Source organism: Vipera ursinii, assembly GCF_947247035.1.
Source record: "Vipera ursinii genome assembly, chromosome: 16".
Lineage (NCBI taxonomy): Eukaryota > Metazoa > Chordata > Lepidosauria > Squamata > Viperidae > Vipera > Vipera ursinii.
In genome coordinates, this window is record NC_139529.1 from 4433622 (window position 1) to 4456648 (window position 23027).

Consider the following 23027-nt stretch of genomic DNA (forward strand, 5'->3'; position numbering starts at 1 on the left):
CGAAGTTAAATTCATTTTTGCAATTATAAGTCCCTTCCTCCTCCCGGCTGGCTTTTCACAAATTACAGCGGAGAGCATCGCAAAAACAACCGGCTTGGAGAACAGGAGAGTCAATATCGAAATATGAAGCGTGCTATTAAGGAGCCATTAATTGATTTTCCAAACCCCAGCCGTTGCTTTTTCTGCTCAAAGGGTGATGCGGTGCTTATTATCCTAAGAGATCGGCGGCTGACACCAAGGATGAACGAAAGACACCTGGAACCCAGGCAGAAGGAAGAGAGGGCCCAGGATGAAAAGTGGTGGTGGGGGGGATGTTTTCTTTGGCAGGAGGGGAAGATGGGCACCCGGAGATGCAATAAGGGTCTTGGAAATGTGTCGTGGACTAGATATACTCCCAAACTTCAGACTGGCACCTGCTGAAAATCTTGATGACGCCACATGCCACTTAGGGAAATTAGCAGGCTTTGTCCACTGCTGAAGGTTTACAGTTTGTGAAGGCTCTGGTTATGAGTTTGATCTTTCATGAATTCTTCCCTTGGCATCCAGAGAACCACTGGTGTGGCGGGGGGAGAGGACCCTAGACCAGTGTCTGTCAACCTTGGTGACTTTAAGACGTGCAGACCTCAACTCACACTAGCTGGGAAATTCTGGGCGTCCACATGTCTGAACATCACCAAGGTTGAGGAACATGTCAAACTTGCGACGTCACGCAACGTATCGGAACTTTTTTCCCCCATTGCCGGCAAGGGGGTGGGCGTGGTTTCCTCGTAACATGTCCGGCCCACGGGCTGGCAAGTTTGACACCCCTGGCCTAGACCCATGTTGACTTCCTTTCAAGACTGGTAAAGAAATAAGGAACCAGGACAGGCAACATAGCCCATCGATCTGATGGCCGCGAAGGGCCTTCCAATGAAGTCCCAAAAGAGGTAGGACCAAAATTGGGTGGTGGTGGTGGTGGTAATAATCATTTTTCACTCAATTTTGGGAGGGGAGGATGGATGGAGAATGCCCTGTTCTTCTGTGTACCTCCCTAGCCCGATCATGTAAAGTATCAACAACAACCGACTAAAATTGGGCTATTATTATTATTGCCTTCCAAACTCGGCGGTACAAAATGGGAGTGCTTCCAGAAGGTACATGATGAGGTCCTGGTAGGCCCAATGGGGACCCACCATCCCAACTGACATGCTAGTCTAGAGGAAGATTCAAGTCACCTCCACAGCTTACCTGGCCAAAGTGAACGGTGATGGGTCTCCTCTCATCTTGGAGTCTGAAGTCCCTTTTTTCAGCCAGGGGAGATGGAGCTGTCCTTGAGGTGGAATCTTCCGGCATGGTGGAACAGCCATTTTCACTGATGTCCTGCACGGGAGAATACTGTCAATAGAATTACGTCGCCAGGAAGACCCTTGATTTTGAAGGGGAGGGCTCAGCTCAGGATGCTCGTTGTGACTTCTACAATTTCTCGGAAACGGGTAACTCCTAGGTTCATAGGTAATTCATCAGCGGGTTAAAGGCCAGGCAGGTCTACGGGAGCCAGCAGCTTGTGCACAGAGCTGATGGGATATTATGTGGGACATTCGTATAATGAACATACGAGATTCAGCCAAGCTGAGGACAGGGACGGCCGCCACACAATGTCCTCAAAGATTAGAAATAATGAAAAGGCTTCAGCGACCCACCGTGCAAAAAAAGCCAGCTGTGCTGGAAGCTTCAACTTTAAACTTCTTTGTGACAATGTCGGGCAACTAATGCCTGGTAAATACGGAGACATGTGACCTCAAGGCCGGCTGCTTTGATCGGCGACCCCGTGACCTGCCCCCTCAAGTTCTCCTCGGGCTTAAATACTCTAATGAGACCGGTAAGCTGATAGCCAATTAGGAAGCATTCTTTGGGGGGACACAAGGTGACCTAAACCCGCTGGTCCAACACAACAAAGCTCGGATGGACCTCGTTCCAGACAGAAAAGCAAAGGGACCTTTTCAGATCCAGCCGGTCAAGCCAAGGTTCTCCCTGAGGTACCAAAAAAAAAAAAGTGTCGCAGAAAATTAAGAACCCATAAAATTTAAAATACAGGGACGCGGTGGCTCAGTGGGTTAGGACTCTGAGCCTGTCGATCAGAAGGTCGGCAGTTTGGCGGGTCGAATCCCGAGTGCCGTGTAACAGAGTGAGCGCCTGTTACTCGTCCCAGCTTCTTCCAACCTAGCAGTTCGAAAGCACGTAAAAAAAATGCAAGTAGAAAAATAGGAACCACTCCGGTGGGAAGGTAATAGCGTTCCGTGCGCCTTTGGCGTCTAGTCATGCCGGCCACATGACCGCAGAGACGTCCTCGGACGAGTGCTGGCTCTTCGGCTTTGAAATGGAGATGAGCACCGGTCCCTAGAGTCGGAAACGACTAGCACGCATGTGCGGGGGAACCTTTACCTTTACCTAAAATTTAAAAAAGCAAGAGGGACACCGCCCCCCCCCCAAATCCAGGAAGAGACTTCATATAAACGGGACCCCTCCATTTTGTCTCTTGTGGAACACGGCTCACTAAGCCAAGGCTCCAGACAAAAGGGAGAGTACTTTGTGTAGAAGTTGGAAGCCGTTATCTGGTTAGGAGGAAAAAAATAAGTTGGCAAAGAAGGACAATGGCAGGGCTGGAACCCGTTGGTGGTGTCTGCAAGGCCACTGTTGAAGAACAGCAAGTAGGTCAAAAGCTCGTTTGCAGGTGGCTGCACAATGCAACCATCTGCAAGGGGGGCTCATGCTGTCTTTCTGCTTGTGCCCTTGACCTGGCCAAGTCTATGGAGCTGAGGATTCGATGGAGGCAATGCTGGGAATGGCCCCACCAAGGCCAATTTCCTTTGACATACACAATCAAGCAGCTGTTTATGGAGAGTCTCAGCCATCCAAGTCACGGTTGTCCCAAGGGTGCTTTTTTTCACCCGTGGTTTTTCTTTGAAGACGTCTCACTTCTCATCCCAGAAGCTTCTTCAGCTCTGACTGGATGGTGGGGAATGGAAGGATTTATACTCCTCGCAGACAGCTGGTCATTTGCCTTTTTTTCGAGAGTCGTTGAGGCCACCTGGAGGCTTATCTGTGTCCTCAGGGTCACCTGAGTGGTGCAAGTGGGGGTGGAGCCTTCTTGGAACTGCTGAAAGGACTGCGTTGTAGACTGGAGGTAGATGATGTTGTATTCCTCCCCCTCTGTTGAGAGAGCGCTGTACAATTTCGATCTATATGGCTTCTTTGACCCTTCTTTGTCCAGAAAGCTGGACAAACATTTGCCTTCTTTTAGAGAGTCGTTGAGGCCACCTGGAGGTTTGTCTGTCTCCTTAGGATCACCTGCGTGGCGCAAATGGATGTGGAGCCTTCTTGGAACTGCTGAAAGGACCGCGTTGTAGACTGGAGGTAGATGGTGTCGTATCCCTCCCCCTCTGTTGAGACAGGGCTGTTCAATTTTGACCTAGATGGCCTCTTTGAGCCCTCTTTCAAACCAGTGGTCCTCTCTGTCCAAAATGTAGACCGACCTCGAGGACACAGATAAACCTCCAGGTGGCCTCAACGACCCTCTAAAAGAAGGCAAATGACCAGCTGTCTGCAAGGAGGATAAATCCTTCCATCCTCCACCATCCGCTTAGAGCTGAAGAAGCGTCTTGGGTGAGAAGCGAAACCTCTTCAAAGGAAAAACAAGAAAGTCTAGTTGCCTCGTTAAAAAACAACAACACACCTTTGGGACAATCAAGCAGCGGCACCACACTCCGTTAGCCGTCCACTGCAGACAGCTGGAACAAAGCCAGAGGAATGACTGCAGATCCATTTTAATATCCCACCCCACAAACGAAGACAGGATAGGAAGGGAGCGCCATTTAATCTTCCACGACCGTATTAGAGGAGGACCTCCCGAGACCCCAGGCTGACCTTTGCAGAATTCCACCCAGTATTTCTTATTTGCAATTCAAAGCCAAAGTTGGAGCAAACCGAGGGCAGAGCGAGACTATTGATTATATCCAAGGGGTCATCGTTGCCGCGCGCAGTTAAAGAAAACAGCCTTTCCTATCTTTGGTGCATTTTAAAATTTCTCCTGCCGCCGTCAGTCCGATTTGGCAACTGGAACCTCAAAGGTGAAATATAAGATTAGCTGTTCTCCTAACGTTTTTTTTTTTTCCTTCGTGTTAATGCTAAGCAATAGAGAGTGGCAGTGAGGTTAGATCCTCAAATTAGTCAGCCAGAAGATGGAGGAACACCAGCCAGTCTCGGAGCGAGAAGAAGCTCACTGCTTATTCTCTCTCTCTTTCCCGCGGGTTGAATTCCACTTATAAAATGGAAACCTGTGATTAAGGGTTAAAATCAGGAGATGTATCTGTGGAAGAGAAGCGGGAACTGGTTGACAATGGAGATGTCACTAGCTTGGACTTGAAGGGGGTCCTAGAAAAAAAGAAGGTTGTTCCTGGAGAAGATCTGGGGAAGATCTGAAGGTCCCAGAACATGTCTTCGTCAAGTTGGCTTTGACAGGATGAAAGAGCAGGAGGAGGAAGCTTCTTGGATGAGAAGTGAAACGTCTTCAGAGAAAAAACAGAAAATCCAGCTGCCTCTTGGAAAAAGCATCTTTGGGACAACCATGACCTGGATGACTCAGAATCTCCACAGAGATACAGCAGAAAACAGGAATGTGAAGGAAAACAAAGGGTTGAAGAAGAGCAGCTGAAAGTCCATTTAGATGCTTTTTCTTGGAAGCTTCCTTCAAACGTTCTGGCCCACTCAATGCCTTTCCGTGGTCTAATCTAGAAGAGAGTTTTCCGTAACTGAATTTAACAAGTGTTCAAAATGGTTCCCTGGCTGGACATGAAACTTCAGCAAACCTTCTTCAGTTCCTTGCTTTCCTTTGATCCCCATCTTCTGCTTTTCTCCTCTTTCACCCTATCGAAACCAACCTGATGAAGACATTATCTTCTCGGGGTTGATCCCCTACTTTCAGGTGAGAACAAAGCTTTCTGAATTATAAAATGCACACACACACCCCCCCCCAAAAAACCCCACTTGGGCTGTCAGATCAGCGTGCACCAGAAAGTGCCAAGAACGGGCACACGTTTCATCTGGAGCTGCGTGCTTCTTTTGGCTCCAGGCCACCAGCATACCGCAACCACACAATTTGCACTTGCTCACAGGGGAGGAAGGAGGAAAGAGGATTTTGAGGGCACCCTCAGAGGCCCGAAGTGGGCCGTCTCCATTCTTTTGGCCGTGTCCCATTTGGGGGGAGCGAAGGAACAGCCATTCCACGTCAGACCTTAATGTATTTGCTTTTTGTCTGTGAATATTTATAACAGTGGGAAAAATCCGGGACAGCTGGTAATGTATTTTGAAGTGCGTTAACTACACAGCACCAAACAGCTCTCTATTGATCACGTAATGCCTTTTTTTCTTTTTCTTTCTTTTTTTTTTCCCTCCCGGGCCAAGCATTTCTTCTGTCTTTCTTTCTTATTTTTTCTAAATACATACTTCAAGTACCTTTTGCTTCAAGCGATTTTTCACCTCCTTTATTCCCATTTTTGCATGATCTTTTGCCTGCATGAAAAAAGGAGGGGGGGGAGAAAGAGGGTTGTTAGTTTAAGAGAGAAATCCCTATTTGGCTCCCCCAGACAAGGGGTTTTGCAGCCCACCCAGGTCCACCTTCTCTGATTACCGAGAATAGGAGTGGGAGGTGGAGAATGGACCATCACGGGGAAGACATAATAGGCATAAAAACAAATAAGGAGACCAAGAGGTTAAAAAAACAATCTTTAATGAGAGGGAGAGATTTTGTTGGTGGAGAATATCCTGGTTTTAAAGTGAGGATTCTTATTTTATCCCCTAATTATTTTTTATCTCTGCTGCGCGGTCTCTGCAAGGGACTCGAGTAAGTTTCCAACTTCTACGTCTGCCTAGCCTGCCGTTAAAAGAGACACTCTGCAGCTTAGTCCGAGCAGGAGATACCAATTCTGGGACCTCTCAGTTCACCCTGGCTCCCACCTAGAGAACCAGCCGTGCAGAAATTGGGTGGTGTCCAAGGAGCCTTTTTCATCAAAGCTTTGACTGCACCAAGTGAGGAAGGAGAGCAGAAGAAGCTCAGGGCTGACAGACAAGGAACTAAGCATGATTCCTGCTCTAGAATTAGAATTAGAATTAGAATTAGAGTTAGAGTTAGAATAGAATAGAACACAACAGAATAGGGAATAAATAATGGAATGGAAGAATAGAATAGAATAGAATAGAAGAATAGAATAGAATAGAATAGAATAGAATAGAATAGAATAGAATAGAATAGAATAGAATAGAATAGAATAGAATAGAATAGAATAGAATAGAATAGAACAGAACAGAATAGAATAAAGTATGGAATATGGAGAATAGAATAGAATAGAATAAATAGAATAGAATAGAATAGAATAGAATAGAATAGAATAGAATAGAATAGAATAGAATAGAATATGGAATATGGAATAGAATAGAATAGAATAGAATAGAATAGAATAGAATAGAATAGAATAGGAGTAGAGTAGAGTAGAGTAGAGTAGAGTAGAATAGAATAGAATAGAATAGAATAGAATAGAATAGAATAGAATAGAATAGAATAGAATAGAATAGAATAGAATAGAATAGAATAGAGCTGGGAGGGACCTTGGAGGTCTTCTAGTCCAACCCCCTGCTTAAGCAGGAGAACCTATACCATCTCAAACAAGTGACTGTCCAGTCTCTTCTTTAAAACCTCCAGTGATGGAGCGCCCACAACTTCTGGTGGCAAGCTGTTCCACTGGTTCCACAATTGTCCTCACTGTCAGGAAGTTTCTCCTTAATTCCAAGCTGTTTCTCTCCTTGATCAGTTTCCAACCGTTGTTTCTCATCCTGCCTTCTGGTGCTTTGGAGAATAGCTTGACCCCCTCTTCTTTGTGGCAGCCCCTCAAATACTGGAATACTGCTATTATGTCTCCCCTATTTCTTCTTTATAGCTATTTTATACAACTAATGCCGCAAACCCTTTTGTATTACTTTTTTTTTTTTTTGCATTTTAGCATTTAACGGCTACGGGCCTCACAGTGTAAGGACTGAGATTATAGTATAGTCAGGCCCTGTGTAACCGACAGACCGGATGCCAAATTGCAATTTTAATATAGATATTTTTTTTTTAAAAAAAACTGTTATTATTTTATTTTAGAATTTTTAACTGGAAATTCACGGAGTATTTTTTTTTAAAAAAATTCCTCTGGTCTTGGACTGCAATAAGCTTGATTTGTTTTCGCTCTGGGGACTTACAAATTTGTAGACAGTCTTCATGGCAGGATTTGCCTTGGTCTTCACCGTGTTTAAAATGGCGCCGCTTCCCTTCTAAGCGGACAAAGGAAAAAGAAGCCATCAGGATCATACAGGAATGGAGCTGAGGGGGAGGGGGGGATTTTTTTTAATACATCCAGGGCAAAACTATAAATGTGGGGGCAAATGAATCCTCATTCACTACGGCAGGCCTCTTACAGTGACCAAGGTCTCATAGGGAACCTTGGCTCTATTATGACTGGTGGACTTCAACTCCCAGAATTCCTCAGCCAGCATGGTGGAACCATGGTCCCTTCGTGACTCGTGGACTTCAACTCCCAGAATTCCTCAGCCAGCATGGCTCAGCTTGGAAACCTCTCCCTTTCCCCTCAGCGTGGCTGGCTCAGGAATTCTGGGAGTTGAAGTCCATGAGTCATAAAGCGGCCTAGGCCTAGGCCAGGGGTAGGCCACCTTGGCTCTTTTAGGACTCGTGGACTTCAACTCCCAGAAATTCTGAGGCAGCACAGCTCAGCTTGGAAACCTCTCCCTTTCCCCTCAGCGTGGCTGGCTCAGGAATTCTGGGAGTTGAAGTCCATGAGTCATAAAGCGGCCTAGGCCTAGGCCAGGGGTAGGCCACCTTGGCTCTTTTAGGACTCATGGACTTCAACTCCCAGAATTCCTCAGCCAGCATGGCTCAGCTTGGAAACCTCTCCCTTTCCCCTCAGCGTGGCTGGCTCAGGAATTCTGGGAGTTGAAGTCCATGAGTCATAAAGCGGCCTAGGCCTAGGCCAGGGGTAGGCCACCTTGGCTCTTTTAGGACTCGTGGACTTCAACTCCCAGAATTTCTGAGGCAGCACAGCTCAGCTTGGAAACCTCTCCCTTTCCCCTCAGCGTGGCTGGCTCAGGAATTCTGGGAGTTGAAGTCCATGAGTCATAAAAGAGCCGAGGTTGCCTATTATTAAGAAGGAACAGGGTGGAAATATTTTTGAGCTGAAAGTCGGATAGTTTTTCCTTCATTTTCAGTTCAATAGCTGGAATTCACCATGCAGGGAGTCCCATATTGCAGGGGTCCCAACCCCTGGTTCGTGGAGCAGTACCGGACCATGGCATGCCACCAACCAGTCCGCACAAACAAGCAAAGCCCCATCTGTTTCTCTCTCTCTCTCACTCACTTTCTCTCTCTTTTCTTTTTCTCTTTCTTCCTTTCTGTCTCTCTTTCTCTTTCTTTCTCTCTCTCTTCCTTTTTCTTTCTCTTTCTTTCTCTCTCTCTCTTGCACTCTCTCTTTCTTTTTCTCTTTCTCTCTTTTTCTTTCTCTCTTTCTCTGGCTCTCTTTTCTCTCTCCTCTCTCTCTTTTGCTCTTTCTTTCTTTCTCTTTCTTTTTCTTTCTTTCTTCCTTTCTCTTTCTTTCTCGCTCTCTCTCTCTTCTTCTCTCTCTCTCTCTTTCTCTCTCTCTTTCTCTCTCTCTCTCTTAAACCAGTCTGTAAATGAGAGGAGAAAGCAACCTCACATCCTGATGTTACCTTCAAAAGAATCTGCAAGATTCTGACCTCTCAGCCGGAATACTGAAGCAGCCCAGTTTTGCTTTATTTATTTGGCAGGGCAAGCTGTCTTGAGCTGGGCAATGCCTTATTTTGTTAAATAAAATTTAGCATGCATAAAAGAAAGGACACACACACACACACACATAGGCAGACAGTACGCTGGACAGGGGGAACTATTCGTTTAAAGCAACAATTAATTTCCTTATATATTTGCCAGTCATCGAAAATTAACAAATACAATTGCAAAACATCTTAACATAAATGGCTCTATGGTTGAGATACTGACTTCCTCTCCCTCCTTCTCTCTCTTTTTTCTTTCTCCCTCACTCCCTTCCTTTCCTTCCTTCCTTCCTTCCTCCCTTCCTCTCCCTCCCCCCCCCTCTCTTTCACATCAAAGCCTTCCTTTCTTTCGGCCCAATCCTTGAAACTCTGTCACTCTTTAAGAATGTCAGAGAAGCCAAGCAGTGTGTTCCAGAGCTGATTTTTACGGCTGTTCGCCTCCTTAATAATCAAGGATGCTCAGCCCTCATTCTTCACTGTTCAAAAAAAAATGGTGGTTTGAAACAAAGTTTGGGGCTGTGGAAGAAAATAATTTGGATTCTGCCCATTTATGACCTTCCCTAAATATGGAAAGAGAAGATTCGATATGCCAACCCTCCGGGATTCTAAGATGGGTGTGATATTCAGATTCTAAGATGGGTGTGATATTCAGATATTCAAATCTTTATCAAGGGGCACAACACATCTGCCGATCCAGTGCTTCTGAAGCAGAAGCGCTGCCTTGAATCTTGGGGAGATGTCCAGTTTGGGGGCAGAATTGTGCCAGAATTCTCTCTGGCAAAAAGATTGTAGCAGCTCATGAAGGATGGAGGAGGAAGGACAAGAAAGAGATGGAGGAAGCATCGGTGGAAGCTTTCAAGGGATACTCACCCTGACAGTTGACAGCCACTGGTGATAAAGGTTGTCACTCCCTGTCACAAAAGAAGAAATTCAGTGAGATCTGGTTTGGGTCCTTCTGTCTCCCAGCGTTTATCCAAACACAACCCACCACATCCAGTTCTGCCACCGGTTAACACCTTAAAACAACCACCTTAAAACAATTCGGGAGAGAGATACGGAGGCCTCCTGAACTTGCTTCTCTAAATATTCTCTTCTCTATTCTCTTCTCTCTATTCTCTTCTCTTCTATTCCTTGTACTCTATTCCATTCTATATTCTATTCCATTCTCTTTTCTATTCTATTCTCTATATTCCATTCCATTCCATTCCATTCTATTCCATATTCTACTCTACTCTACTCTACTCTACTCTACTCTACTCTACTCTACTCTACTCTATTCTATGAGACATGATAGCCATGTTCCAATATTTGAGGGGGTCTCACAGAGAGGAGGGGGACAACCTATTTTCCAAAGCACCTGAAGGACAGACAAGGAATAACGGATGGAAACTGATCAAGGAGAGATTCAACCTAGAAATAAGGAGGAATTTTCTGACAGTGAGAACAATCAACCAACGGAACAGATTGCCTTCAGAAGTTGTGGGAGCTTCCTCACTGGAGGCTTTCAAGAAGAGACAGGACAGCCATCTGTCAGAAATGGTGGACGGTCTCCTGCTTGGGCAGGGAGGGTTTGGAGTAGATGACCCACAAGGTCCCTTCCAACTCTGTTGTTCTAATTCTAATTCTCCTCACCGGCATATTCTCCCAGGCTGATCTCTTCCTCAAAGACGTCACTGAAGCCTTCTCCAGAGTTGAGAAGATCAAGACGACCATCAATGAACTTCAGGAGAGAGAAAGGGGGGGAAAAAGCATTATCTTCTGATGCTTGCTCTCCTTTTCCAGGAGAACGTCTTCTAGGCTAATCTAAGATCTTCTCCACAGCAGATATCTCTGGAGGTTCTCAGTCATCCCGGTCATGGTGGTCCCAAAGGTGCTTTTTCAAAAGGCAACTGGACTTTGTTTTCCCTTGAGGACATTTCGCTCCTCATCCAAGAAGCTTCCTCGGTTCTGACTGTCCTTGAAGATGTTTCACTTCTCATCCGAGAAGCTTCTTCCGTTCCGACTGTCTTTGAAGGTGTTTCGCTGCTCATCCAAGAAGCTTCTTCAGTTCCGACTGTCCTTGAAGGCATTTCGTGCGTCATCCGAGAAGCGTCTCCAGTTCTGACTTCTTCAGTCCTTTAAGTGAGAATTGAAGAAGCTTCTTGGATGAGAAGTGAAAGTCCAGCTGCCTTTTGAAAAAAAAAACACTTTTGGGTTTTTTCTCAGCAGGTTCTTTTGATGGGGGTCCCCATTATCTTAAGCCCTTTGCTGTGAAGAGAGAGACAGAGAGACAGACACACACACACACACACACACACACACACACACACACACAGAGGAGAGACAGAGAGAGAGGAGAGAGAGAGAGGAGAGACACAGAGAGAGAGAGACAGAGAGAGGAGAAACACAGACAGAGAGAGAGAGAGGAGAGACAGAGTGGAGAGACAGAGAGAGAGGAGAGAGAGACACAGAGAGAGAGAGAGAGAGAGGAGAGAGAGAGAGACAGAGAGAGGAGAGACAGAGAGAGAGAGAGAGAGAGAGGAGAGACAGAGTGGAGAGACAGAGAGAGAGGAGAGAGAGACACAGAGAGAGAGAGAGAGAGAGGAGAGAGAGAGAGACAGAGAGAGGAGAGACAGAGAGAGAGAGAGAGAGAGGAGAGACAGAGTGGAGAGACAGAGAGAGAGGAGAGAGAGACACAGAGAGAGAGAGAGAGAGAGGAGAGAGAGAGAGACAGAGAGAGGAGAGACAGAGAGAGAGAGAGAGAGAGGAGAGACAGAGTGGAGAGACAGAGAGAGAGAGAGGAGAGACAGAGAGAGAGACAGAGAGAGAGGAGAGAGAGAGAGAGACAGAGAGAGAGGAGAGAGAGAGAGGAGAGACAGAGAGAGAGGAGAGACACACAGAGAGAGAGAGAGGACAGAGAGAGGAGAGAGAGAGAGGAGAGAGAGAGAGGAGAGAGAGAGAGGAGAGACGGAGAGAGGAGAGAGAGAGAGGAGAGAGAGAGAGAGAGAGAAAACAGAGAGATGGAAAAATACACCAACCTCCTCTATTATGGTAGACAGAATAGGAAGAACACACAATGCTCTTAAAAATAGCTTATGAGGTTGCCTGGTGGAGGGGAGAGGAGAAAAAAAACCCACAGGAAACACCTCATCCTGACCCATAAATTACACTAATTAGGGAACAAAGTGGCCAGCCGTATTTCACAGCACGTTGCGAAACAGCGATTGTTCTTAACACACACAACACACACACACACACACACACACACACACACACACACACACACGGACAGAGACGAACACAGGGTACCTGCTTGAAAAGCTGCAGCTGGATGGCGTTCTGCAGGAATTGCCGCATGGTGGCTGACCGGTGGGAAACGAATATTTCTTCGCAAAAAGTGATGGGCTCTGCCTGGAGATAGGAAAATTGGGGGAGAGGGGTGTCTGTGTGAATGGACATCTTGCCCAGCGCCCTGGAAGGAGGAGGGAGGATGGTGGAAAGCTGGGTCCACCATCCAGATGAGCATCCCTGGAGATTCTCTGTCCTCCAGGTCGTGGTTGACCCAAAGGTGCTTTTTTCAAGAGGCCACTGGACTGATTGACTATCTATCATCTATCTATCTATCTATCTATCTATCTATCTATCTATCTATCTATCTATCTATCTATCTATCTATCTATCTATCTATCTATCTATCTCTATCTCAACTATCTATCTATCTCAACTATCTATCTCTATCTATCTATCTCAACTATCTCTCTCTCTCTATCTATCTATCTCATCCATCTCATCTATCCATCTCATCTATGTCTGTCTGTCTGTCTGTCTATCTATCTATCTCAACTATCTATCTATCTCATCTATCTATCTATCTATCTATCTATCTATCTATCTATCTATCTATCATCTATCTATCCATCTCATCTATCTATATCTATCTGTCTGTCTGTCTGTCTGCCTCTCTCTCTCTCTCTCTATCTCTCTATCTCATCCATCTCATCTATCCATCTCATCTATCTATATCTGTCTGTCTGTCTGTCTGTCCATCTATCTGTCTATCTATCTCAACTATCTATCTATCTATCTATCTATCTATCTATCTATCTATCTATCTATCTATCTATCCATCTCATCTATCTATATCTATCTGTCTGTCTGTCTGTCTCTCTCTCTCTCTCTCTCTACCTATCTACCTACCTACCTATCCACATTCACTTAGGAAGAGTTTGTCTTGACTTAACAAACCCAGTGATTCACTTAACACCTACGGCAAGAAAGATCATAAAATGAGGCAAAACTGTCTTACTTAATGACAGAAATTTCGGGCTCCATTGTGGTCGTAAGTCAAGAACTACCTGTATCACACAGAGAGAAGCTCAGCATTTCTTGAAGGGATGGAAGGCCACGGGGGGAACATGCCAGCTTGTATTTACTTGGCCCAAAGGAAGAAGTTCTTGCCTGACCTCTGGAAAGAGGGATTTTTCTTCTTCTTCTTCTGCAAATGAGCCTCAGTTTGAGGATGACCCGTCTCCTTGGGGACAGCCAGGGGTTCCCCAAAATCAAGCCTTGGCACCCTTCAATCAAAGTCGACCCACCCTTCAAAACGGCCCACACTCCTGAAACACGGATTTCTCCCTTTTTTGCCTGCAGCAACTGCAATGCCCAACTGGGTGATCACCACTTTCTCTGCTGGGCGTGAGGATCTCACCCACAGTGAAATCCCCTCTAAAGCAAGTATGGGTGGCACCTGGCTCAACAGTAGCAACTGTGAGAGGGATCTCGGAGTCCTAGTGGACGATCCCTTAAATAGGAGCCAGCCGTGTGCTGCGGCTGCCAAAAAAGCCAACACAGTCCTAGGCTGCATTAACAGAGGGATGGAATCGAGATCACGTGAAGGGTTAACACCACTTTACAATGCCTTAGTAAGGCCACACTTGGAATACGGCATCCAGTTTTGGTCACCACGATGTGAAAAAGATGTTGAGATTCCAGAAAGAGTACAGAGAAGAGCAACAAAGATGATAAAGGGGACTGGAGGCTAAAACATACAAGGAACGTTTCCTGGAATTGGGTACGTCTAGTTCGAGCAAGCCGGCCTGGCCTGAGGGGGGATTGGTGGGGTTTTTTTTACTATTATTATTGGGGTTTTTTACCATGTATCAACTGTATTTTTAATCGGGCATGTATTTAATTATCTTTTAGTTTTTGTAAATTTCTGTGTTTTATTCTTGCCCTGTACACCGCCCTGAGTCCTTCGGGAGAAGGGCGGTATAGAAATATTAATAAATTAAAATTAAATTAAATTAAATTAATGAAGAGAAGGACCAGGGGTGACATAATAGCAGGGTTCCAACCTCTCAGGGGCTGCCCCAAAGAAGAGGGAGTCAAGCTATTCTCCAAAGCGCCTGAAGGCAGGACAAGAAGCAACGGATGGAAACTCATCAAGGAGAGAGGCAACCTAGAACTAAGGAGGACAGTGAGGACAATTAACCAGGGGAACAACCTTCCTGCAGAAGCTGTAAAAAAATGCTCCAACACTGGAAGTTTTTAAGAGACTGGACAGCCATTTGTCTGAAATGTTATAGGGTTTCCTTCCTGAGCAGTGGGTTGGACTAGAAGACCTCTAAGGTCCCTTCCAACTCTTGTCATTCTATTCTATTCTATTCTATTCTATTCTATTCTATTCTATTCTATTCTATTCTATTCTATTCTATTCTATTCTATTCTATTCTATTCTATTCTATTCTATTCTATTCTATTCTATTCTATTCTACAGTATTCCATTCTATTCCTATTTGTATTCTATCATCATCATCATCATCATCATCATCATCATCATCATTATTATTATTATTATTATTATTATTATTATTATTATTATTATTATTATTATTATTATCTATTTCCCCCCAAATTCAGAGACTCTCCATTGCTAATTGTTTTTCTTCTGCTTTCCAAAGCAGGGCCAAAGCCCCCCCCCCCCAACTTCCCCCCAAAACTCCAGAGGAATCCTGCTGTGTCTTCAAAGATCTCAGTCCCCCCCCACCCCCGCCCCTCCACCTGGAGTAGGTCCTGCAAATTCTGCAGAGACTGTTGTCCCTGTGAGAGAGAGAGAGAGGGAGGGAGGGAGGGAGGGAGGGAGGGAGGGAGGGAAGGGGGGGCTTTCCCGCAAGGGGGCTAATCCTCTGTGCAAGCACGTGACCGCTGCTGCCATCCACGCTGCGGCTTCCCTTTCACACCTCCGTCAGGGGAAGAGCCACCCCGATGCCTTTCATCCCCCAGGAGGGGGAAAAGAGAGGAGAAGGGACCCTCTAATTAGACCATGTGGGCCCGGGGAAGCATCTGGCAGCAGAGCAGGGCAGTCGACACAGCTCGAGTTGTCGTGGAGACAAGCGCATGACCAGCACGGCACCACAACTCCAGGGCAGTGGTCCAAGCCGCACTCTTCACGCGTTCTGACGGAGAGCAGATGGGCCAGGAAGACAGCGAGGAGGAGGAGGCCTCCCGGCTCTGGCAAAGCTGCCTGGGTACAACCGCCATCCTTTCCATCCTGGATTTACAGACACGCACACAAACACACAAAAACACGCACGCCGAACGTTATCCTGCCCACAGCAGCGAGGGCACACCTTTCCCAGCCGAGCAGCACCTGGCGTCGCACCGCAAGAGCCGGTCTGGTTCTCCAACCCTTGTCAAGAGTTGGGTGTGTTGTGTTGGGTAGGCCTTGGCAGAGCTGCTCTGCTCATCACACTTGCGCGGCGCCAAGTTTGTTGAGCAAACACAGGCGAAAAGACACGCACCGGGTCTCGCAGACGTGTGCCCGGAACTCAGCATCGTTGGGTGAAGTTGGAAGAGGCTTGCCTGCTTTCCTCTCCATTTTCACGGTCCCTCCAGGCAAAGGTTGATTCCCGCCCTCCTCCCCACCCCCCACGACGCCTGCCTTGTCCTCTGCAAAGGGGGGACCCGGAAAATGGAGAGGCAGAACCCCTTAAAACTGTTGCCCCCTAAAAAGATGGCAAGCTTATCACAAGCAGGCGGACTCGTGAGGGGCCCGTGTGGCTTTCTCTCTTTTCTCTTCAGCTCTCTTTGCCTTGCGCGAGCGGAAAAGAAATTGGATCCAGCGGCATCGTTTCGCCCGGAGTCAAGATCTTCTCTTTCATATCATGACCAACCAGCCGAGTTGCAACGGCTAGGAAAGAAGAGTAGACGCTGGCCCGGCAATTCCCAGGAGGGGCACCACCTGGTGATGCAACGAGGTCCAGTTCAGACCCTTTTTTAATGCTTTTCCAAGGAAATCCAGGCTTCCCTCTACCTTGCAAGCTGCCTTCAAAAGCATCCCCAGGAACGATTAGTATCGCTTGATAAAGCCTTATTGAGGCCACAGCTGGAATACTGCAGCCAATTCGGGTCACCACACTACAAAAAAGATGTTGAGACTTTGGGAAAGATTCAGAGAAGAGCAACGAAGAGGATCCAAGGCCCGGAGACTAAAACATACGAAGAACAGCTGCGGGACTTGGGTATGGCTAGTTTAAAGAAAAGAAGAAATAGGGGAGACAGGATAGCAGTGCACCAGTATTTGAGGGGCTGCCACAAAGAAGAGGAGGGGGCCACGTTATTCAGCAAAGCACCAGAGGGAAGGACGAGAAACAATGGTTGGAAACTCATCAAGGAGAGAAGCAACTTGGAATTAAGGAGAAGCGTCCTAACACTGAGGACAGTTAACCAGGGGAACAGCTTGCCACCAGAAATCGTGGGTGCTCCATCCCTGGAGAGTTTTAAGAAGAGGCTAGACCACATTACAAAAAAAAAAATACGTTGAGATTTTGGAGAAAGTGCAGAGAAGAGCAACGAAGATGATTAAAAGGCCTGGAGACTAAAACATATGAAAAACAGCTGCAGGATTTGGGGTTTGGCCAGTCTAGAGAAAAGAAGGACCGGGGTAGGGGTGGGGGACACATGATAGAATGTTCCAGTATTTGAGGGGCTGCCACAAAGAAGACGGGGGTCAATTTTCCAAAGCACCAGAAGGCAGAAGAGAAGCAACCTGGAATTAAGGAGAAACCTCCTAACCGCGAGGACAATTAACCAGTGGAACAGCTTGCCACCAGCTGTTGTGGGTGCTCCGTCACTGGAGGTTTTTAAGAAGAGACTGGACAGCCCCTTGTCTGAAATGGCATAGGGGTCTCCTGCTTCAGCAGGGGGCTGGACTAGAACATCTCCAAGGTCCCTTCCAGCTTCTCTTCTCTTCTCTTCTCTTCTCTTCTCTTCTCTTCTATTCTATTCCTTATTCCATTCTATTCTGTTCTGTTCTATTCTATTCTATTCAAGAAGCAACCTGGAATTAAGGAGAAACTTCCTGACAGTGAGGACCATTAACCAGTGGAACAGTTTGCCACCAAAAGTTGTGGGTGCTCCATCACTGGAGGCTTTCGAGAAGAGACTGGACAGCCACTTGTCTGAGATGGAATAGGTTCTCCTGATTGAGCAGGGGGCTGGACTGGAAGACCTCCAAGGTCCCTTCCAAATCTATTCTATTCTAATTTTAAGAGTTAAAGGGTCTCCTAACAGGGCCTGTTAACAGCCACAATTTGGGTGAAACTCTCTTGCAATCTTCACCCGACGGAAGAGGCAGCTAAGCTCCACAATTCAGGGGGCTCAGGGTACCTACGTCTACCTGGGGGAGGCATCTCTGCCTGCTATTCTGGGGAGGGTGCCCCTCTCCAATGGAGAGCAGGAGACTCATTAATGAGGCTAATTAGGTGTAAAGGGGGGGGGAGGGCTTGGCATCAGCTGCAGCTTATCGCAGCTCATCATTAATCTCTGTAATCTCCACTCCCAAACAGCCGCGGATCTGACTCCTCTGTGACTGACTGGCTGGTTGTGGCCAAGAAGCTTTGCAAGCTAACACCTGTCTACCTGGCCACGCACCTTGGGGGAAGCTTAACCCCAGAGCTTCGGGGCACAAGATGATCAGAAGCAGGATTGTGCAAAGGTTGCTAAGTCTTCTCGGGGAATAGTGTGGGAAGAATCGGCAATCTCAGCAAGATATGGGAAGGGAGCCGTGGAGATCCTACACAAGTACACAACTCCAGAGGAAGAACCTGGTGGGAAGGTGGATTTAAAGCAACTGCCCCTCCCACCCCCACCAATGGGAAATGAAATCTTGGCCTCCTGCTTTTTGGTCAATCAATCAATCAATCAATCAATCAATCAATCAATCAATCAATCAGAATAGAGCTGGAAGGCACCTTGGAGGTCTTCTAGTCCAGCCCCCTGCTGAAGCAGGAGAACCTATATTTCAGACAAGTGGCTGTCCAGTCTCTTCTTAAAAAACTCCAGTGACGGAGCACCCACGATTTCTGGTGGCAAGCTGTTCCACTGGTTAATTGTCCTCACGGTTAGGAGGTTTCTCCTTAATTCCAGGTTGCTTCTCTCCTACCTTCTGGTGCTTTGGAAAATTGACCCCCGTCTTCTTTGTGGCAGCCCCTCAAATACTGGAACATTCTATCATGTGTCCCCCACCCCCACCCCCAACCAGTTCCTTCTTTTCTCTAGACTGGCCAAACCCAAAATCCTGCAGCCGTTCCTTCATATGGTTTAGCATCCAGGCCTTTAATTATCTTCGTTGCTCTTCTCTGCGCTTTCTCCAAAATCTCAACAGTCTATTTTTTGGAATGTGGTGAGCAAAACTGGATGCAGCATTCCAGGTGTGGCTTTACTAAGTGGTAGGTGACCTGCCCAATCAATCAATCAATCAATCAATCAATCAATACAACCAGGATACACGGTGATTCAGGGCATTGCGTTACCTGGTGTGAATAGTTTCCTGCAGTTCCAAAAAGACTGGAATAAAGGGATCCCTTCGGAGATCCACCCTCTTTGATCCCGCCTCTTCCTTTTCCATCACCAATACGCATTTGCATTTGGCAAGTCCTGTAATTGGTTGGGTTTTTTTTGCATTTCAAACAGCCAAGCACTTGTGCTTTTAAGAGAAAAGCTCAAGGCTTATTTAGATTTTTAATTTCTTTCAGTAGGTCTTGAATGGTTGGGCTCCTGCACGATGCTTACAGGTACAGTCCCGATGCTCCCGTTTTTTATTCCATGTTATTATGTATTTTCTGTTATACAGGGAACTGGTTTTGTCCATGAGGCTTTGCAGTGGGGTCACCTTCTGTGATGGTTTACTTACTGGATTAGTTGATATAGCCAAGAGTTCAAGAACAGTTTATTCTATTCTATTCCATTCCATTCCATTCCATTCCATTCCATTCCATTCCATTCCATTCTATTCTATTTCATATTTTCTATTCTATTCTATTCCATATTTTCTATTCTATTCTATTCTATTCTATTCTATTCTATTCAATTCATTAATATATATTCTATTCTATTCATTAATATATATTCTATTCTATTCTATTCATTAATATATATTCTATTCTATTCTATTCATTAATATATATTCTATTCTATTCTATTCTATTCTATTCTATTCCATTCCATTCATTAATATATATTCTATTCTATTCATTAATATATATTTTATTTTATTTTATTCCATTCTATTATTTTCTTTAATTCTATTCTATTTTATTCATTAATATATATTCTATTCTATTTTATTCATTAATATATATTCTATTCTATTCTATTCATTAATATATATTCTATTCTATTCATTAATATATATCCTATCCTATCCTATCCTATCCTATCCTATCCTATCCTATCCTATCCTAATTGGTGGTGATGATGATAACCCAGAAACTCTTCTTTAAGTCAAGACAGATCACATTTATTATTATTATTATATATTCCAACTGCGGTCTAACCTGAGTAAGGCCACACCTGGAATGCTGCATCCAGTTTTGGTCACTGCATTACAAAAAAGATGTGGAGACCTTGGAAAAAAGTTCGGAGAAGAGCGACTAAGATGATCAAAGTCCTGGGGGCTAAAACAGATGAAGGACGGCTGCAGGATTTGGGAATGGCCATTCTTGAGAAAAAGGAGGACTAGCAGGGGTGACATGATAGCAGGATTCCAGTACTTGAGGGGCTGCCCCAAAGAAGAGGAGGGGGGGGGTTTAAATTATTCTCCAAAGCACCAGAAAGGAAGACAAGAAACAACGAACGGAAACTATCCAAAAAGAGAGAAGCGACCTGGAATGAAAACTTCCTAACAGTGAAGACAATTAACCAGTGGAACAGCTTGCCACCAGAAATCGTGGGTGCTTCATCACCATGGAGGTTTTTAAGAAGGGACCGGACAGCCACTTGTCTGAAATCGCATGGGGGGTGTGTGTCTCCCGCTTGAGCAGGGGGCTGGACTAGAAGACCTCCAAGGTCCCTTTCCAGCTCTTTTCTATTCTATTCTAAATTTTCTTGGCAACAATCCGGGAGCGACTTGCTTTCTTCCCTCTCTTGTCACAGCTTTCTACTCTAATTGAGACGCTTAGAATTTGGGGTACGTCCTCCAAAAGGATTGACCACATGTAAGTCTGTTTAGCTTTGTCAGCTCAGTCAAGATCATCCAAAGGGGCTCGCTGGAGGGTGCTTTGGTGGCTTCCCTACCCCCACCGACAGCTTCCTTTATTCCTCGCTCCCAGGGTTTCAGCCGAAGCCTCCGCACGACCTGCGCTACGGATGAAACATGCAGCCGTGTGGACTACAGAGCCACAGAAAGCAGCCTCGCTAAGCAGAAAGCAAATTCCAACTTTCCCCCTTTGTTTTCAAGGAAAGAAAAAGAGTAATTGGTGACCGCAAGGCCAGGGCCAGCCTTCCCCTTCCCTTCTCACACCTCTGCACAAAGCGACGAAAATAGTTACAGCGCTGCGGGGAGGTGAACCTTGTTAACACTTATGCAAGAATCTAGGCGACACGCCGCATTCGTCTAACGCAGCTCCATGGAGACCAGAAGAGTTGATGGCCAATGTCGTTCTGCGCTTAATCCTCTAAAAACAACGATGCCGACCGCTGGCACCTGATCTGGGAGGAATCCTGAAGCCATCACACATGCCCGCTTGACAGAACACAGACTACTTTTAGCTCAGGTTCATACATTTCGGCTGCGGTTTGTTCTCCAAGCTTGTTTCAATATAATTCCTGAACGTTTCGTTATCCAAAGGGCATGGAATCAAGATCAGGCAAAGTCTTAGTAAAAAGGTAAAGGTAAAGGTTCCCCCGCACATGCGTGCTAGTCGTTTCCGACTCTAGGGGCCGGTGCTCATCTCCGTTTCAAAGCCGAAGAGCCGGCACTTGTCCGAGGACGTCTCCGTGGTCATGTGGCCGGCATGACTGGACGCCAAAGGCGCACGGAACGCTGTTACCTTCCCACCGGAGCGGTCCCTATTTTTCTACTTGCATTTTTACGTGCTTTCGAACTGCTAGGCTGGCAGAAGCTGGGACGAGGAACAGGCGCTCACTCTGTTACGCGGCACTCGGGATTCCACCCGCCAAACTGCCGACCTTCTGATCATTTTCTCTACGGAAGCCGAATAAAAGGTGATCAGAAGGCAACACTCAACCATTGTGGAAAAAAACCTAGAATGGGGACAATGAGCAACAGGAAGACTTTATAATGCAGTGATGGCGAACCTTTTAGAGACCGAGTGCCCAAACCGCAACCCAAAACCCACTTACGTATCGTCGGGTGCCGGGTGGGTGTGGCCCATTGGGTGGGCGTGGCTGCAGTGATAACGGCAGACTGGGTGGGACTAAAAAGTTCAATCAATCAATTCCAACTTTGCAAGATCTTTTTTTTCCCCACGAGAAGTTGAAATTGATTGATTGATTGAACCTTTTTTTTTTTTGCACACGGCGGCGGAGGCCTAAAGCGAAAAAGTTTTATAAAACCCAGCTGAAGGTCTAAGACTGGGGCGACAACGCACGTGCCCACAGAGAGGGCTCTGCGTGCCACCTGTGGCACACGTGCCATACATAGGTTCTCCACCACGGTTACAATGCCTTCAAAAGTAACTTGCAGGGATCTGGATCTGTCAATGCATTTTCCAAAGCACTGGAAGGCAAGACAACAAATAATGGATAGAAACTAATCAAGGAGCGAAGCAACTTGGAATGAAGGAGAAACTTCCTAACGGTGAAGAACAATTAACCGGTGGAAGAGCTTGCCACCAGAAGTTGTCGGTGCTTCATCATTGGAGGTTTTTAAGAAGAGATTGGACAGCCATTTGTCTGAAATGGTATAGGACCTCCTGCTTGAGCAGGGGGCTGGACTAGAAGACCTCCAAGGTCCCTTCTAGCTCTGATTCTGATCTTCTCTGCTCCTTGGTGGAGCAGTGGGCTAATGCCTCCTTAAGTCACACCAGCTGCCTGCAATTAGTGCAGGTTCGAGTCCCACCAGGCTCAAGGTTGACTCAGCCTTCCATCCTTCCGAGGTAGGTAAAATGAGGACCCAGATTGTTGGGGGCAATTAAGCTGACTTTGTAATAATGCCGCTTGGGGTGTGTGTGAAAGCCCTAATAAGCAGGCATATACATAGAATGAAGGCTACTGCTAAGCTTGCAAGCCGCCCTGAGTCTTCGGAGAAGGGCGGGATATAAATGGGATTTAAAAAAAATAAAAAATATTCAGAACAGCTTAACCAATAATGCTGGAGCTGAGAGCTGGTGGGCTTATGGAGGAAGAATAGAATAGAATAGAATAGAATAGAATAGAATAGAATAGAATAGAATAGAATAGAATAGAATAGAATAGAATAGAATAGAATAGAATAGAATAGAATAGAATAGAATAGAATAGAATAGAATAGAATTAAAGAAAATAAGAATAGAATAGAATAGAATAGAATAGAATAGAATAGAATAGAATAGAATAGAATAGAATAGAATAGAATAGAAGTTGTAAGGAATAGAATAGAATAGAATTAAAGAAAATAAGAATAGAATAGAATAGAATAGAATTAAAGAAAATAAGAATAGAATAGAATAGAATAGAATAGAATAGAATAGAATAGAATAGAATAGAATAGAATAGAATAGAATAGAATAGAATAGAATAGAATAGAAGTTGTAAGGAATAGAATAGAATAGAATTAAAGAAAATAAGAATAGAATAGAATAGAATTAAAGAAAATAAGAATAGAATAGAATAGAATAGAATAGAATAGAATAGAATAGAATAGAATAGAATAGAATAGAATAGAATAGAATAGAATA

General features: G+C 45.5%; 1 protein-coding gene across 1 annotated transcript in view; it reads right to left on the bottom strand.

Annotated features, from left to right (window-relative positions):
- DENND1A (DENN domain containing 1A) overlaps positions 1-23027 on the bottom strand; it is a gene marked incomplete at its 5' end in the record, with an annotated part of 134557 nt that overhangs the window by 29855 nt on the left and 81675 nt on the right. Inside the window, 6 exons of the mRNA XM_083374866.1 lie at positions 1228-1359; positions 5491-5547; positions 7273-7344; positions 9742-9782; positions 10504-10591; positions 12160-12261. Of these exons, the coding sequence (XP_083230992.1) occupies positions 1228-1359; positions 5491-5547; positions 7273-7344; positions 9742-9782; positions 10504-10591; positions 12160-12261 (492 nt within the window). The remainder of the gene's footprint in view (positions 1-1227; positions 1360-5490; positions 5548-7272; positions 7345-9741; positions 9783-10503; positions 10592-12159; positions 12262-23027) is intronic.